Source organism: Hirundo rustica, chromosome 16 (assembly GCF_015227805.2).
Source record: "Hirundo rustica isolate bHirRus1 chromosome 16, bHirRus1.pri.v3, whole genome shotgun sequence".
Classification (NCBI taxonomy): Eukaryota; Metazoa; Chordata; class Aves; order Passeriformes; family Hirundinidae; genus Hirundo; species Hirundo rustica.
The window spans coordinates 3,769,653-3,787,831 of record NC_053465.1 but is presented as its reverse complement, the minus strand read 5'-3'; the positions used below and the strand labels follow the sequence as shown (position 1 = coordinate 3,787,831).

Below are 18,179 nucleotides of genomic sequence, written 5' to 3'. Positions count from 1 at the left end.
GTTCTAGTGTTTTACCACCTTCACTGTAAAAATATTCTTTCTCTTATCTAATCTAACCCAAACTTCCTTCAGTTTAAAACCATTCCCCCTGGCCTATCACTATCTGCCCATGTAAGACGTTGCTCTCCCTGATTTTTTTTATAACCTCCCTTAATTCTGGAAGGCCCCAGCATTGTCTCCTTAGAAGCTTCTTAGGCTGAGCACCCCCAAAGCAGAGGTTCTCCAGCCCTTGGAGCATCCAAGAGCATCATCCTAAGAGCAGTTGCTGCCCTTCTCTGACAGTAGCTCAGAGCAGTGTGAAAAGTGTGAGCTGCTTTGGTAAATGCTGTGAGTTGCATTCTTTAAAAGCGCCTACTATTTGTGTCTCTGTGCCATCATGAACTATTTTTTGCATCCAAGTAAGAAAATTGCAGATAAGGCAACATTTACAGCCTCTGTGTTTAATTAAATGTGTTATTTATTTGTTTGGCCTTTAGTTCTGTCAGGATTTTCAAAGCTGCAGATCAGCATGAGTTCAGTAAATTAGTAAATCACTCATCTACCAGGCAATTACGGTTGTCCATCGTTATAATTTCTGTGATAGGAGCCCTGCAAAGAGTTCAGATTTCAGCTGAAATGGAAACCACACACTTGCCCAGCATGACCCTTGTATCATAACCCACTGTCCCTGAAGGACCTGCCCTGTGACAGGTTTGTTATTGCACAGGGCTGGGAGGGCTGAAACACCACCACAGCCAGGATCTAATCCTGTCAGAGGATTCAAGTGCAGAAGGCTTGAGGGTAATCACTGTTCTCACCACCTGTGAAAGCCCTGCTGCATTTCACCTTTGGGTGTCTAATTTTCCCAGGGTGTGAGGAAGAAAGGCCAGGCACAGCTGGGAGCAGATCAGGACCCAGTTCCAGACCTGCTGCAAAGCTCAGTGCAGATGCTGAGCATCCTTCCACCACCTTCAGGTGGATTTTGCTTTCATACCTCTCTCCACACTCAGATAAGGACTGTTGGAGGATGCTGCTGCACGTTGTGGGACCACCATAACATAACAGCTTTAATTTTCATCTGAGTTATTAGTTAATATGCAAGAACTAGCGTGCTGACATGGGGCTCAAATGTAATAACTGCTTATTTCAGAGCAGCAGCTTCCTCCTCTCCCTTCCATCTGCTTCTCCACTTGGTTTAACAAAGCTGCTGGGTAGTGTATCTGTCCTGTTTGTGACAGAATTACAATATTTAGTCACTTGGGTGACAAAAGTACAGCGGGTTGTTCAGCCAAAGACATGTTCCCTGTCTGTAGTTTGATGAGTGTCTTGCTCAGCAGCAATGTCAGTGTGAGCAGCACTGTTCTCATGAACAGCAGCTTGTTCTCACTTCTGCTCTGCCTTGCAGCTGGGCAAAGAGCTGGTTTGGGGAATACTTTCAAGCTAAAAATAGCTCAGCAAGACAAAGTGCTGAAAGAACACACTCTTCAAATAACGGGGCAAGCAGTGCAGCTCCCAGTGCCCTTCCTCTGCTGAAAGCTGAGGAGAGCTTCAGGCTGGGTATAAAATGGGTGTCGGAGCTTCTTCCAGCAGAAACCAAGTGCTGGCTATGACTTGGTCACACTGTGCAGGTCACTGAAAATGGTTAATGACATTTCATTGTAAAGCAAGAGGTTTTCTTTCTTTTTTTTTTTTTTTTTTCCCTCCTCTGAAATTGGAATAAAACTCTGGAGCCCTGTGTTCCTGCAGAATGAAAAAGCAATGCTGCACATCTCAGCCTTGGGCGAATTGAGAGCATTGTGGGTTTGATGCTTCAGGACAGGCAAACAAAAGCAATCATATAAATCCCAGAGTTTTAGTTCTGTCCCATTATGTGTTTATTACCCTGATATCATTTTAAATAAAGACATCTGCCACTGCTGAAATGATACTAAAATCAACTCTGACAGCAACTGCATGAGCAGCAGGAGGGAGTCTGAAATAACCAGCAGACAGAGGCAAATCTCAGCCCAGCGGTGGGACTGCCACTGACCTGAGACTTTCCTGTCCTCGTGGCAGGTGCATACTCCTGGGTGCTTACTGGGTTATGATAAAAAAAATAAGAAAAGCGGGGAAAAAAAGGTAAGAAAAGAAAAAAGGTAGATTTTAACTTCACAGTATGAACAATCCCTAATCCAATGTTTGTGCCTGTTCTCCTCCAGGGAGGCTGAGGCTGGCTTGTCAGCCACCTCTGTGCCCTGTACAAAATGAAATGTCTGTAGGCTCGTGACTCAATTTCCTGGGAAGCCAGGAGTGCAATTTCAGCCATGGCAGTCAGCGAGGACAGGGACGGGATGACAGAGACATGTCAGTTCATCTGTAGCTCTAGCTCTGTTTCAGAGGGCGGCAAACAGAGATATTGTCCATGGATGGAAGTGTCCCAGGATGTCCTGGCCTCAGCTGGGCTGCTCAGGGCTGTACTAAGATCCTGCAGTACTGTGCACTTAATCCAGAAACTGTTGCCCCTACAGCAGATGCCACTGCAATGTGCAGCTGTGGGATTTGGGTCACTGGAAGAAAGCACAGCTGGATTTGCAGAGAGCAGACAAAGTACTGGTGTGTGTGGGCTGCCAGCTGTGTGTCAGTTCTCCTCCTCCCCCTTCCTCAGTGCAAAACGATTTGAGAATGGCCCTTCTTGCCATGGGTGTGAGCTGCTGGGAATGTCCTGGTGAGGTGTGAATTCTGGAGAACATCCTTCCCTGTTACCTGGAGGTGTAATACCAAGGACCCCTTGGCAATCTGCAGAGTCTGGGAGGTGACAAATAAACCTCTGCAAGGTGTCTTTGCCCCCTGCAAGGAGCAGTGAGGATTTACCCCAGCGCTGGGGGTATCAAGCTCTGTGAGCTGTGAACCTCCTAACCCAGTAGCTCTAAGCAGGTGGGGACATGCTGTGACACTTTTTGCAAACTCCTTGTAGCATTAGGCTTGATGCCAGGGAGCAGCTTTCTTAACTACTGAAGTAAATCAAGGCAAATGCACCCTTCTCCGAGTACTTTGTGTAATCCCTGAAGGAAAAAAAACCTAAATGACAGCAATTTCTGAAGCTGCAAATGCTGCTGGGACAGCCAGGCCCTGCTGGGGCTGTGTGTGTGGCTGCACACCTGCTCCCAGGCTGCAGGAATCTCTCTGGGAATGCTCCCCTTGGCAAGGCAAGTGCTTTCTAGTTCTCGCCTGTCACTCACCCACACAGCCTCTCCAAAAGGATGGGGTATCCCTGCCTTCAGACAGCATCTCACCATCTGCTGTACTATTTTCTGTTCCTCTCGTGCACGCTAATGTTGGCCCGGCATTTTCCAGGGCAGAGTCAGACCAACAGCTTGGCCTCACGCTGTCACTAACCCTGGCTGGCCAGAGCCACACCAGCCTTTGCACACAGCAGGCTCTGAATCCTGCTTTTTACTGCACTCCCATTTATTTGCTTTTAATATTTTGCTTCTTTCAAAATTTCTCATGAGGTTATCTGTTGGTTTTTCAATATAAAGAGTGTTCCTGCTGCTGTTAGTGCAGAGTGAAATGAGAATTTCCATTGACAGCTCAAAGACATGGCCCAAAAATCCATAGGGGTGCGAGTCCCCTCAATAGTCATCAATTTTGTAGCTCTTTCAGCAGCAGCTCTCACAGTGCTCTGCAAAGCTGGTCCATGTGGTTATCTTTGTTGTACAGAATAGGAGAATGTGGCAAACTGTCTTGTCTGAAAAACCAGATTTGCAGCCCCTCTGGGAATTTATTCACTTCCCTCTGTAAGTGGTATTCCAGTAATTCTGTTTTTCTTTGCGTTTTAAATTGGACAGGGTGAGGAGTATGACTTGTCACTCGATGCCACTAAGTGTGACTGAGCACTGCAGACAGGCTAACTTACAGGAAAATACAGGCAGGAGCTGAGTTTTAAAATATCATCCTCATATTCTATCTGCTCTTCCTCAGAGCCTTCTGGGACCCTCCTAACTTTCTTTAGGATCCTGTGTTTAGTTATGGTCACAGAAATCCAAACAGAATTTGCTGGCAAATTTCACATAGAACAGAATATTCTGATCGTCTGAAATCCGGGTTCCTCAACTGAATAAAATGTAAGAATTCAACTATGTAAGGTCATGTTTGGCTGTTACAGCTGTGCTTTGTTGTGGTACAACACACGCTGTCTCTCGCTGACAAAGCTCAAGGCTGCCACACAAAACCTTTGTGGGAAAGGATCCCGTTGTGCCCCATCCGTGATTGTCCTCAGAGTTGTTCCCTGCCTGAGGAGGGACTGCAGAGCTGTGGGAGCTGCAGTGTCTCCCAGAGCTCAGACCTTGGCTCTGTGCACACACCCTCCCTCACATCCTGATTTCCCTGCAGCTGTTCTGTCACTGCAGCTGATGCACAGCAGCTCACAGCATTGCAGTGCTGGGCCTCTCCTCCGCCACAATTCCCTGCTAACCCTGAGCCTCCTGCTCCCATCACCCCTGCAGACCTAAGCTTGGCATTTCCACACACAGTGTTACCTGTCACCTTTTTCCCTTATGGTGTAAACAGGCTGATAAAGGGATTTCTGTAAGCTTAACTGCACAACACCCATGAATATAACTTCCCTTACCACATCAGTCCTGGTTTGTTTAACCTTTTCTTGAGAAGGAGGATTTTTTTTCCCCAGCTGGGTGGTATTTGGAAGTGCTGCAGCCACTCCCAGGGATGATTACAACAAGGCTGCAGTGTAGCCTGGCCAGAATGTGGCTTTTGCAGACACCCTCAAATTAGGCTGATCTCTGTGCAACAGGCCAGCTGCTTTCTGCAGAGACTGCTGAGAGGGCCTGGCTTTTTTTTTTTTTTTAACAAAATTTCTGAGAAAACTAATGAAGTATTAATTCATTCAGAATTTAATTTGCTTAATGAATATGACCATCTCAAGCAAATGACATTGGTGGTTCATCTGTGAGCCATGTAGTCTTGGTTTTGAGAGGGTTTTTTTTTTCTGCAGTGAGGCACTCAGGTTTTATTCTGCTCTTTGTTTCTTGCCTGAGTAGTATTCTGTATAGCTTTAAGAGAACAAAATAACTGACACATCTTTGCAGAACAGTGGACTAATTAGATTGCAGTACCTGTTTCTAATGGCATTTAAAGACTCAGGTCTTGCTGGTTCTTGTTTCCCCATTGCCTTGATATCCTCCGCATAAGTGGACTTTCAACACAAGGAGGTCCTCAACCTCCAAAGGTGCGGTCAATTTCTTCTTAATTTCACTGGATAAAACCATGAGCATGGATTGATAAACCTGGGAGTCCTTGTTTTTGTTTGTTTGTTTTCTGGTGTGTTACATGTGAGAGCTGAAGGAAAAGATAGAGTGCTTTCCAGGAAAAAACACTCTCCAGAGTCTGCAGAGGTTGAGGAAGAGTGCTGGCCACTTGGATGAGTTAATTATCCTGAAAAACAGATGCTGAAGGAAACTTGCAGTACTCTGGCTGACTCAAGTAACTCCCAAGACCTGATTATACAGCTGCAGCTTGCCAGGTGGGCAGGGGCAATGGAATCAGACTTAGCTGGAGCTATGTTTTAATAATTGATACAATTGCACATCATCTATCGAGCAGTGGTTGAGGAAAATCAGTGACCTTCTGTTCTGACCTGTTTTCTCTCCTTCCCGCACTTCTTATTTTCTAAATATTTTTTTCTTTCATATTTTTCTCCCCCCTCACCTTCTCTGAAGCTATTTCAAGTGCATAGAAACTGTGCTAGACTGACCTAGATTTTTCTATATGAGAGCAGCAAGCCCAAGCCTTCTATTCTGGAGGAATAGAGATCCTGAATGAACCAGGCTACAGAAGTTGTGCTCAGAGCTGCAGGAGGAGGGAACCATAGTAACTCACAGAATTTGGTGAACCAGAAACTGCAGGGTATGAATTACAATTTCCTTGGATCACATGTACTGAGACACAGCTTTCTTGGAAGAGAGCCCAAAAATATGATCAAGTTCTTCATGGGAACGTACAGGTGATTCATCTGAGAGCCCTCCCCATAAAGTAGGGATAACTCAGAGCTGTGCCTCCAGGGACAGTGTGTACAGCTGTGGCTCTGCACAGTAAGGAGGTTTTTCCTTCTCCAAACCAAGCTACATTCCAGATTTTGTGGGAGAAGTGACCATTTAGGTATTTTGCAGGCAATTCACTGCAACAGTCAGAGTGACACACATTGGTATCCAGTCTGCCTATAAATTTGATTAGGTTTAAAAGGCAAGTGGGAGAAGAACCAACACACCATCCAAACGTTACCCCTCTCTTTTGTTCTCAAATGCTTTCAAGTGACACGTCTGAAATGGATGTGTTAAACACACAGCCAAACCCATCTCTGGCTGAGACTGTGCTTATACGGTTCACAGTTCAGATACACACTGTCCATCCCATCTGGCTTCTGTTCCAGCTAAGTGAAGTAAGTGCTTGGCTTTAAGTGCAGAAAACATTTTTCCTGAATTTCATTAATGGAGCTAACCCAAAAACCCATAATCCTAAATCCTCTCAGTGACACAGTGACCATGGCTATACAAAGTGAGGGCTGGCACTGTGAATGCCCAAATCCCTCCCTGCCCAGCCCTTGGGTTATCAGGAGCTCCCAACTGTTACAGCACCTTGTTCTGCTCAGGTTTTCATCCCATAACAGCACAAATCACTGTGACAAGCAGAGCCGCTTACTTTGGTCTCTATCGATTAAGCTCTGCAAATTAAATTAAAGTAATTTCTTTCTGTAATTACTCGTACTGCAGACTCACACAAGCTCAAGGACCTGAATCATAATCCAGTGTAAGGTGAAGCATTACAGAGTATTACTGGCATTTTATGCATTTCCTTTTTGGTTTATGATGGCTTGTCTCACCACTGGGGTAGAGCCCAGATCTTCAGGCGTGTGGAGGTGCCCAATTTCTGGAAAGGGATCTGAGCTGAGCATGTGCTGCTGTTAGTGGGCGGGCTGGCAGGCCAAAACGAGGGCACTGTTTTCTTCCCAAAAAGGCATTTTCCTTATTCAATGACACTTGCTTAAGCAGTTTTCCTGCAAGTTTATTTATGTGATTGTGCTCCCCTGTGATACTTACAGCTTTCTGCAATCTGATTTTTTTTTTTTTTTTTAAATTTCTAGTTTAACTTGTGCCACTTACACCATATCTATTTGAGGAATTGACTGTGTGTCCCAGAAAAGGCCATGGATATTCCTATCTATGTTTCCACCTGCAGCTCTGCTCTTCCCTTACCTGCTGTGCTCTGACCTGCTGCCCTTGCCCTTGCTGTGCTGTAGAAAACAGGTTTGATTAGGAATTCCCAGCACTGGAGCCGGGGAAGTAGAACAGAGGAGTGTAAGGTGATAGTGTCTTCCCAGAAGACAATCTTTAATCAGCCGTGCCCTGGGAATTTGGAACTCTGTTGTTGCCTGGCAGAAATTACTGCCTCTGCAGTGACGCTGCCTCATGTTTGTGCAAATACCCCCCATTTTCAGCAGGAGGTGAATGTTGAGTCCTCAGCAATAGAGTCCTGCACTGAGAGCAGCTCTGGGTCCTGTGCATGTGTTCAAACCAGAAAATAACACAGGACTAAGGCAACCCTGTTTCAAGCCCTTATAAATAAATTAGTGTATTCAAAAGCTCTTGCCAGACAAGCTGTGGGCTGGTCTGAGACAGCAAATTGCTCATTCTGGTTCAGCTGCAGATCATGGCTCTTGCCCAGAGCTGACTGGGTGCTCCATAATTAATTTTGCAAGCACTGCTGAAGAAAGGAAGCACCTCTGGTTCAAGAGCTTCTGGCCAGAGGGCCTGATATGATCACACGCTCAGGGAGGTCAGGTTTACTTGCTGACCAGGGATTGGTGTTAGTGAGGTTCATTCTATTCTTGGAGTTTAATACCTGAAAGGGAACAAACCTTTCTCAGTCCTCTGGACACGCATAGTCAAGGTACAGCATGTACGGACGCACTTGAACCCTCTCTAATGCTTCATTTGAACTGCACTGCAGCTCCCTTGGACTTGAAAAGCCACGTAAACAGGAGGCTGAACTTGCCAATTGCTTGGAGACCTTAATGACACTTGAGTCTTCTCCCTTTCCTCCTGATTTTTACCACTGAGGGCTCTCTCAGGAGCTGAGGCAGCAAGCACTAACCCCCAGCCCCTTGACCAGGCCAGTGCTGTCTGTCACTGTGTTCACAGCAGGGTTTCCAGCTGTGTGCCACTGCCTGGCACCAAGGAAGAGCACAGGGAATATTAAAGCCTTGGGATCTGGACTTCTTAATCCTGGAGGCACCAAAAAAAAAAAAAAAAAAAAAAAAAAAAAATCTCAGCTTCTCTTGCACCTCCTCTATTCTTCCTACTGCTCCCCACCCTATCCCTCACAAGATCTTTATTTTCCACAACCTGAAAAGCAGAGGCCATAACTGAAAAGGGGCAAACCATTAAAAAAATCCCTAATACTCACTGGGCATGTGGGTACTGTGCAAGCTCCTAATAAAATCCTGCAGCCATGAGCAGGTCTGACAGCAGCCCCCTGCCAGCATCACATCTTGCTGAGCAGAGCGAGGAGACAGGAGACTCCCTCGGCTCCCACACGCCCACAGAATTAAATTGTGGCTCTATATTTAGCTCCTGTCTCGTGTGAGGAGCTGAGCCTTGCACACACGCCTACACTGCACTGGCTGGGGTTATTTTTAGCATCAGCGAGATGGTTACCTGGATGATTCCTGCTTAATAATGAAATGCACTAAATTGTACACACGTAATTAGTGCTGACAGCTGATCTCCTCTTCGTACCTGCCCCCCTGCCTTTCTGTCTCTGGAATGAATCTGAGTCAAGCCTTCCCAGCCTTCTGAAATTAGGGCAGTTCCCTGGTTTTTAATCCAGTGACCGGGAGTTGGAGCACAGTTGGAGATTCACCAAAAAAGCTCTTGCTAATTTCCATGTGAGCTTAGGCTGAGCTCAGTTCAGCATCTCCTAAACTTCTGCATTAGTGCTACCAGTAGTTTGTACATGTACCTCACACACCATTTTTTTTTTGGTGTATCTAAACAAAATGTTCCCCCAAATTCTGTGCGTTCAGCCCAGTTCCCTGCTGAATGTCTGTCTGAGGGGCTGATGCCTTTTCAGGGACCAAAGAAAGCTGCCCTGAGAGATTTCTGTGGTGAAGTGGCACTGGATGTGCTGTCCTTGGGAAATATGGTACAGCTTTTGTGCTGTCAGTAGGTGAAATTGTCCTTGTGAGTGCTCTGTGCTGAGCTGTGGTGCTGTTTTGCTTTTAGGCTGCCAGTCTGAAGTGCTTTTTGCTCAGTATTGTTCTGTCTCCAGCAGCACTGTGAACTTCACACTCTGTTACCTGAGGGACAAGCCAGGGTCTCATCTGGGTGTGCTTTTAGCTACATCTGCAGTTCCTGGGTGACTCAACTCAAAAGTGCTCACCAGGAACCTCCGGGGAGCACCACAGCTACAGATTCCAGATGTGGTAACAATGGAATAAAGATGCCTCCTCTTCACTTCTTGTTGCCAGGAAACCTCACCCCGGCATCATCCACTTACCCAAGCCCATGTTCTCAGTGTGGTAAAGATCAGCCTGAGGTGCTCAAGTTTTGGTTCCTCTCTGTGTACACAAGCCCTTTGTTCTTCCTGACTCCTCTGCCCACGTTTCTGTATTTAATTCCTGTCCCCATCATCTCTAAGTGCCACTTCACGCAGCGTGTGTACTTGTACAAATACCAGAGGAGGTGAAAGCAGCACATGAAGTGAATATTACAAGTATAATCTTTTCCAGGAAGTTGTATTTTCATTGAGACATTAAGTTATACTGGAGCATCTTTAACTGTGGTTATATTCTCAACAAGCACGAGCCACCCAGGCACTTCAAACACCAACTTTCTATCCAGATATCACATTTAATTAAACAACCTTTTCCTGAGTCACCCTTCAGTTTAGCAAGTCTTTCACTCCTCCAGGTTTCAGCTGAAACCCCTCCTAAGAACAAAGCGTGTCTGTGAGACAGGAAGCAGACACTGCAAACAATCATACTTGCAAATGTCTTTTGTGCCTCGTGACACAGACAGCTCTCAATTCACTGAATTCCATCGAGGGCTTATTACCTGTGCTCTGAACACACAGTAATGGAACCAAGACCTGTTGGGAGCCGTGTTGCCTAATGCACAGCAGAGCATTCCAAGTGTACACCATGCTCTGGGGCACCGGGGATGCATGGATTAGTAAGAGCAGCACTACAGCACAGGGAAAACTGGAATGCTGCCGTTTTGGAGGCAGGAGGAGGGAAAAGTCCATGTTTCCACGGCAACAAGTGGTAGATTAAATTGGCTGGGAGCACGAAATACAGGAAATACACTTTTCAAAAGCAGCGATGCACATAAATGAATCCTGGAATCTCTCCTCACGCTGCTGTCAGTAATAAATCTGAAGCAGATTTGCAATGCTGTAGAATTTGTCTCAAAATATAGAATTTCCCGATCTCTCTTTTGAGATGGAATGAGTGGGAAAGTGAAGGAAAATAGGGGCTTTAGCTTTGATTTCATAAACACCCATCAGAGCAATAGCAGAGAGTTGCTTTGTCTCAGCAGGTTCACAGCTACTGTTGAAATGTGTTACAACCGGAACCACTTCAATAATACAGCGGTTTTGAGAGGATGCTACTCTTTTGTCTCCCCATTTTTAAAGCTATATAAACACCATTATTTGGTGTATTTTGCACATTATCTATGTCAGTACATTCTTTCCCTCCAGAGTACAGAGCGAGGCTGTGTTAGCTGTGGGGCTGAGGCAATTTGCTAGACAGCTACAGACCATCAAACCCCTGTGACTGTGCTGAAAAATATCGACCCTGTTAACAACTGCCTGGTTATGTACCATTCTTATGCAGTCAGCCATTGAATAACTACTAGCTAATCTGCCCACAGATCATTCTTTGTGCTAAACACAGATCTATAGCCTGATGGTACGCATGGAGTCACGATTTGCTGTTATTTAAGTGCTACTATTACAGCAGCAGCAACGTGCTGCTCTTTTCTGCACAGGTAGTGGCAAAGCCCTGCAGAGAACAGACATTTCTACTGGATCCCATCTCCCAGGCAGCACTTCCCACCCCAGCACCACATTCCTTAGCTATAAACCTCCAAGTTGTCCCACAGAGACTGTGCTGCACAAGTACCAGTGAAATGAATGAATGCAAATGCCTCAAAAGCTCATTCAAGAATTTCACTCTTCCCAGTTCGGTTTCCTTTCCACACCACAGCCAGGCTCTGCTCTGAGTGTGGGCTCTGGGGTGGCCTGGGTTTCATGGGGTGAGTCCTAGTCAAAAACTCCAAAGGAATATCTCTAGAGTTTTGGCTCTTTGGCCTTTGCCAGAATTAATTTTTACTTTGTGGGTTGGCTGTTGGGTTTTTTGGACACCCACTCGCTTTTCCTGGTGTTGTAAATATTTTCCTGCATTCATCCACCACCTGAGCTTGTTTGCACGGTCATGTTCTATTCTGGTGGATGAGTTAAGAGCTGAGCTGAGCTCTGCCAGCACATATGGGCTGGAAGTTGTGTGGGAGACTGCTCCCAATCTGTTTTGCCTTTCCTGGCTATTCCAGCAATCTCTGCGCCGTCTGTTCCCCGAAATGCGCTCAATCTTCCACATTCCAGGAAGAAGGAACCAAATTAAGGCCTGACTTCAAACACTTGGAACAAAGATGGCTTTTAGCCATCCTCAAGACATCACCAGTGACACTGATGGGCTGCACCCCAGATTGCTGCATGAGCTCACAGAGAGCAGGGGAGGCTCCCTTCACCACATTCACCTACACACAGCAAATTTCTTCTCTCCTGGTGGCTACCAGCCCCTTTTACCTGTCCACCAGTGTCCTCTGCAAGTTGTTGTACTGGCATTTGACTCGAGGGATGCATCCCTTACAGTATTTCTTTAGGCTCATTATTAAGCAAGACAAATGGTAAATGAAAATAAAGGGATAAAGGCTGTAGTTACAGAACCTGAAGCTGCAATTTCATCAGACTTTTCACACCAAGAGAAGTGAGGCAGGGCTGAAAAGAGGTGTGACCTTCTAGGCACTTCAGCAAAACAAGATGGGACTGGATATGACAATCTTCTCATCCAGTGAATAGTTTGTGGTGGTTGAACTTGATTTTAGGGGTGCAGTGGGGTGGAAACTATTTTTTGTGATTTTTAAAGCAATTAAACTAGGATATATGAAGGGCTCTCATGAGTCATTGAATGGCCAAAATAATGGAATTAATGATGTTGGGGTGCAATGTGAAGTATTTCCCTGAAATGCATCCACAGGGTTTGCAAGGCCAGGATGATCACTGCCCATCTTTGCTTCCTAAGGTGATTAACAGGACACACCTATGATCTGCCCTGTCTGTAACTCTTGGAACTCAATGTACATTGCAGGGGGACCTTTTCTGCTTGTCAGGATGCACATGGTTTATGTGGCAGGGTCTGCCACCTGCACTGAGTTGTGCAGCCCCTGGCACAAAGCACTGCTCCCCTTTGGCTGCAAAGTGCTGCTGTGCAGTCACTCAGACTGGAGGGACCAAAACTCCATCTCTGCTCTTGCAGGGGCACCATGAAGGGTGCCCAAAACCTCCTCTGTTCCCTCAGCAGCTCGTTCCTTTAGCTGAGGGCAGGAGTGGTGAAGGCAGAGATGTTCTCCTCCATAAACTCTGGTCCATTAAGGCTTGTACTCTGATCCACACATTTGTTCTCCTTCGCTGTCCCCGGAGGTAAAGTTTAATCAAAAGCATGCACATGAATGAGTTAGTCTAAATATCAATAAATGTTTCTTTCAGGAGAGGCTTGAGATATTTAATATTTAATAAGCCTTGAAAATTAGTTTCTATTCATGCTTCCCAATTTGATTCCAAGCATTTTGGCGGTGAGCAGCGCTCGCTGTCCCCGTGTGGGCAGCACAGCACAGATTATTTAACAATCCACTTTGTCTCCTCTAAAATATTCATGTTTGCAGATATCCAAATGCAGCTCTTAAAAAAGCACACGCAAAACCCAAATGGTGCAGTCTGAGCCTCCCAGTTACCTTCAATCCTTTCTTTAGGCTGCACACCACAGTGATGCTGTTTCTCTCACAGCTCTCTCCTGTTGCCCTGGTTACTGATCAAACCCTGCTGTGCCTGCAGCTGGACTTGCACAGGCACCTTCCCCAGGTGAGGGCAAGGCTGCTTCTGCCTCAAGGCCCCAGTGCAGCCCCCAGCAGAGCAGCTTTCCCCTGGGCAGTAGATGTGCAGCTCTAACTATTGCCTTTATCCTCACATTCAGCCAGAGCTGATGAAGCCAAATCCCGTTGATAAATAATTATACTACTATTTTTGTTAAAGCACTGGGTTTTCTGGAGGACCTCCAAATCTTGATTGCAGCAGCAGAGCTGCAGGTAGATTTGGCAGGATTTTGTCTCTCAAATCGACTTCTGTCTCGTTTTCCCTTGAAATCAAGGCAATCCTGACTGAAGAGGGAGTTAAGACTTTTTTCCCCTGTGGCTGACTGACAGCTGAAAATGTGCTGTATTTGTCTGTGGCTGGTTCCCTGCAGGCAGTGGACCTGGGGGTGGGTGGCAGGGCTCAGAGGATGCCCCATTGTAAAGGGAGGCTCCTCCCTGTTCTCATTCACAACACTTACTTGGAGAGTTTCATTTCAATTTGCTGCCGGATTTCCTGTCTTTCCTCATCTGTTCTCCTTGGGAAAATATTCCTGTCTTCCAGCTCCTGCTTACTTGGTCTGTTCCGTAGTTTTACTGCCAGAAGTTCTTTCTTGCATTTTCTTGGCAAAGTACCTGGGACATGCATTGAAAGGAAAGTTATTAGAAAGGCAGCTCCTGGGGATGAAACAGGAACTTCTGGAGGGCAGGAATGGCACCGAGTGACAGAGATCTGTGTGGTTCTGTGCAAGGAGCAGTCGTACACATTAAAGTCAGAAAGCAGCAGAGCTCAGACACAAAGCCACTGCAAATGCAGAGGGAACAGATTCCTCAGGGCATGCAGGAACTGCAGTTAAATCTTTGTTTCATCTCAGGAGCAGGGTGTCTAATAGGTTAATTTGGTTTGGCTCCTTTTTGCTTTAAAGGGTTTGGGTGGGTTTTTTTTATTATTATTTTATTTAATGCTTCACCTTTTCTAGAGAAGGTCACCTCATTTTTAAAGAAAATGACATTTAATTGGTATTTTTGTTTGGCATTTGAGATAGGATTAAAGTCTATTTTTTAAAGGATGCTAAAGATTGTAAATCCTATATAGGTTCTCATTCCCAAATACTGGGGTTTTATTTGCTAGGGACCTGTGGACCTCCATTATTATTACCACTACTGATCTCAAATTTCTTTATGCAAAGGGAGGAGTCTGTACAACATCCTTCCCACATTTACCTGTTGGAAAGAGTGGGGCAGAGTAATTTTGGTCTCCCTGTGTGAGCAGTAAAAAAATCTCTTGGTTAGTTGCCTTGGTCTAAAGTTAAACTTTTCAGAAACCATAATCAGCTCAAACCCCCTTTTTGGAGCTTAAAAGCTGTGCCCTTATTTAGCACCTTCCTTGAAATGCTCTCACAGTCTGTTGCAAGCATTAATTAAATTAAACCACACAGCCCTGTCTGAAGTAACAGATATACATTTAACAGATGGGTAGGGAAGTTAAAAGATTTGGCTGCTGCCACACAGAGCCTTCTGCTAACTGAATATCTGACTCCAGCAGAAGCATTTGGCTCACAAAGCCACACACTTGGGACTCTGACAGGGTTTCTCAAGGCTCCACCATGCTGGGAGTGGGTGCAGAGGAACCAACAGAATTCCTGCTGGAAACAACCTGAAGGAAGGGCTGGAAAACTTCTGGGTGTCCCTGCACACGTTCCCAGTCTCACCTGAGTATTTTAAAGGGGTCAGAAGAGGAATTTGGCCCTGTCAGGAGGTTTCTGTGGAGAAGCTGAACTGTGGACAAGGAGCTCTGCGTGTCCACAGGAGCTGCGGCAGTGGCCAGTGCAGTGTCCCAGGGCAGGGCACCTTGGGGGCATGGAAAGTGATATAATCTATAGGATTTTTGTCATTGACTTTAAAGGAATTCAGGTCAAAATCCCAATCAACAGTGTCAGCTCCCTCTGTCAATCAAAGGTGGACTGTTCATAGTGGAACATAATTTACCAGAACAGGTTAAAATGCAAGTATATGTGCAAAATCTAAATATTAGAAGGGAATAAGAGCACATGAATAAAACAAAACTAGAGAACAAAGAGAAAATAAAGCCCCAAGCTATTTTTCTCCACATCCATTTTCAGAACCCTGAGGCAAATTCCTTCCTGATCACTACCTCAGTGGAAACTGAAACTGCAAACACCCTCATTTAAGTATTCTTTTGCTAAGAGTTATTTTTCTTGGTCAGTCAGGCACCTTCTGTGCCAGTCTGCCCCCTGACCATCTATCTCAGGCAGGATTTTGGCTGGATTGTTTCGTGATTTATCACACATCAGCTAGGTCAACAAGAAATTCTTGGGAAATTCACACTTTTTTTCATATTTGGGCTGCAGGTTCCTGCAAAAACTTCCTGTTTTAATTCAGTCCAATCGTGACACTTAATTTCCTGTATCTTTACTGGCTTTTTTTATCATAGTCACTGTTCTATCAATCAAAAAGCAAATCCTAACACTGCCTCGACTGCACCAGTTATCAGCTGTGGGCTGCGCTCTAGTAACATCGCTTTCTAAGCTTGTCTTGCCTTGCGTTTTCAGGGGTTTCAAATAATGATTTATTGAGTAGGAATGGCAATCCAAGGCACAATTCCTTGCTTTTTCCAGAGTTACTGGCGTGTGTGTACCTCCCTGTAGCCGCAGGGCTGTGGCACTGTGCCCTGCCGTGGTGGCAGTGGCAGAGCAGGTGACTTCCTAAGGCAGTACAGGGATTGTAAAGCAGCTGGGGATTAATGGGTAGTTTTACTCCCTGATTTGGAAACCAGCCCAGATTTCTTCAAACTAGAAGGAATCTGGGGATGTTTAGGGAATTATTCTGGTGCTGTCCCTGTCACTACTGCACCTCTGGAATGTGCAGGGGGCACTGGCAGTGCCTCCACAGCAGAAATGCTTTGGGAATGTCTCAGCTTGTTCTGACATCTGAGGCATCAGTCTCAGAGCTCAGTACCCTCTGTGCCCAGCAGCACTGTTGTTGCAACCACAATAATGCTAAAATATCTTTAAAACAGGTCTGGTTTTTTTCTCAGTACATCCCCAGTACACCACCACTGTCCTTCAATTGCAGGAACTTTGCAAAACTGAAGCACTTATTGTGGAAAGCCCAGAGCTGCTTCTAGATATCACTGAAACTTGTACAATAACCAGTGCCCTCCTATCATCATAATAAGAATAATTATTTATTAAATATAAAGAGATTCACCTTCAATAGTTAAATATTCAGATTTGGTTTTGCTCATAGGGAATAATGTATTTTTTGCCTGTGACTGCCTCTAGCTCTTAGAATTTTTATCAAAAGAGGCCACTTTTACACACATAGCCAGAAAAAAAAAATAGGATGTAAAAGGTGGTTTTTTGTGTTTTAAGCTATCCTTTAATGCAGAGCAATTAGGCAAGGCGCTCTTCTTCTGCCTTACCTCAGGAGTCTGTTCTGTTACTTAGTGTCTTAAGACACAGCAGCAGAACTCATGTCCTGTCTGCTGGCTCACGCTTTCAAAGACATCTTTTAAAATTCATCTTTCATCTGCTATAACAATTATTTTTTGATAAATTGTTCTCTGCCTGCCTTCTTTTAATGCATTCATGAAGAGACTGAAGGATTCATTTCAGATTGAATCTGTCTTGCTAACATGGAAAAACATTAAAAACCACGAACGACGAATTTTCTAATGAGAGCTGATTATTTTGCCCAAGCTCACTTAAATAATTGCACAGGATTACAAAATGCATTCCCCATATGTCTTAAGAATGGGTAAAATGGACCAAAGGGAGAGAAACTTTAGGATATTTTCTCTCCATGTTTTTCCTTCCTAGATTGATTGGTCTCTCACTTTTCCATGTGCAATCACCGCATGGGATAATAATCCTGAAATTCCAAAACACGTTCCAGCATTGGCCCTGGGTGTACAGAAGGCTCTGGCTGCTCACAGTGGGATGTCTGGGAGTGCTGCTGTCCATACAGAGCAGTCCAAGGCTGCACCAGTACCTGAGAGGGAAAGCACAGTGATACATCTCCATGTGCACTACCTGGAGGACAATCACTGTCACTCCAATTTAACTTCAGCTTTTCACCAGGGTTCCTTCAAAAAGCTGGTGTGACAGTAGAGGAATTTATCCCTCTCAATATTCTCTGCTGCCTTTAGAACATTCCCTTTGGTTGTGAGAGTGTGTCTCTGTAATAGAGTGACTTTGCTTACCAGAAATAACAGAGTCGTTCAGAACTTCCTCATCCTGATAAAAAACAGACTCTTCCTTGAGCTCTGAGTTCATGATCATGTTTTCTTTGTTCTCATCTGACTCTTTAACTGAGTTCCTCTTGTTTTCTGAGTCACTGCCATAACTCAGCGAGTTCTCCTTCTCTTTGTTGCGCTCCATACTCGATGTTCTCGAGGGACGGACATCCACTCTTTTTTTGGGGGAGCCTTTGCTTTCTCTTCCATGGAAGCTGTGGGTGGAAGATGCACAGCCCAGATTTCACAAAGACTGTTTAATTGCTGCAGCAGAAAATTACGTGAGAATGAGAAAAACCTCCTGTAGCTCATAAAGGGCAGGGCAGGAAGTTCAGCATGGACCAACACAGGATGACATTTTCAAGTGGAGAATGGCTAATTTACTTTCTCTGCCATTTAAATAAGACATGGAGGGCTGGTGAATAATGTTTTTCTTTGATATATGGTCACGTGATATACCATAGTGATTAAAAACTGAACAACAACACATCTTTCTAATGTCAAGCATGCACGGCATGAAATATGACCATTCATATGATATTGTATGATCATGACAAAGGTTTAACAGGACTTGCAAATGACATTATATCAATCTGTTCTGTGGGGCAGTAGTTGTTAGGGAACTGAGAAATGATACCAACTTCACTCCAAAGCTCTGGGATGGCAAAGGTTATCTCTGACCTCCTCTGATACACAGCAGGGCTTATAATGAAGCCCAGATAAGGCACCCAGTGTACTCCCACAAAAACATTTGTGTTAAAAGT

At 45.1% G+C, this 18,179-nt stretch overlaps 1 protein-coding gene across 2 annotated transcripts in view; it reads right to left on the bottom strand.

Moving 5' to 3' along the window:
• The window catches only part of PHACTR3 (phosphatase and actin regulator 3), a 98,298-nt gene that overhangs the window by 15,261 nt on the left and 64,858 nt on the right, over positions 1-18,179 (bottom strand). For both annotated transcript variants that reach the window (XM_040080089.1, XM_040080090.1), the window contains exons 7-8: positions 17,383-17,630; positions 13,640-13,793 (exon numbers count right to left, since the gene is read on the bottom strand). In XM_040080089.1, the coding sequence (XP_039936023.1) occupies positions 13,640-13,793; positions 17,383-17,630 (402 nt within the window). The remainder of the gene's footprint in view (positions 1-13,639; positions 13,794-17,382; positions 17,631-18,179) is intronic.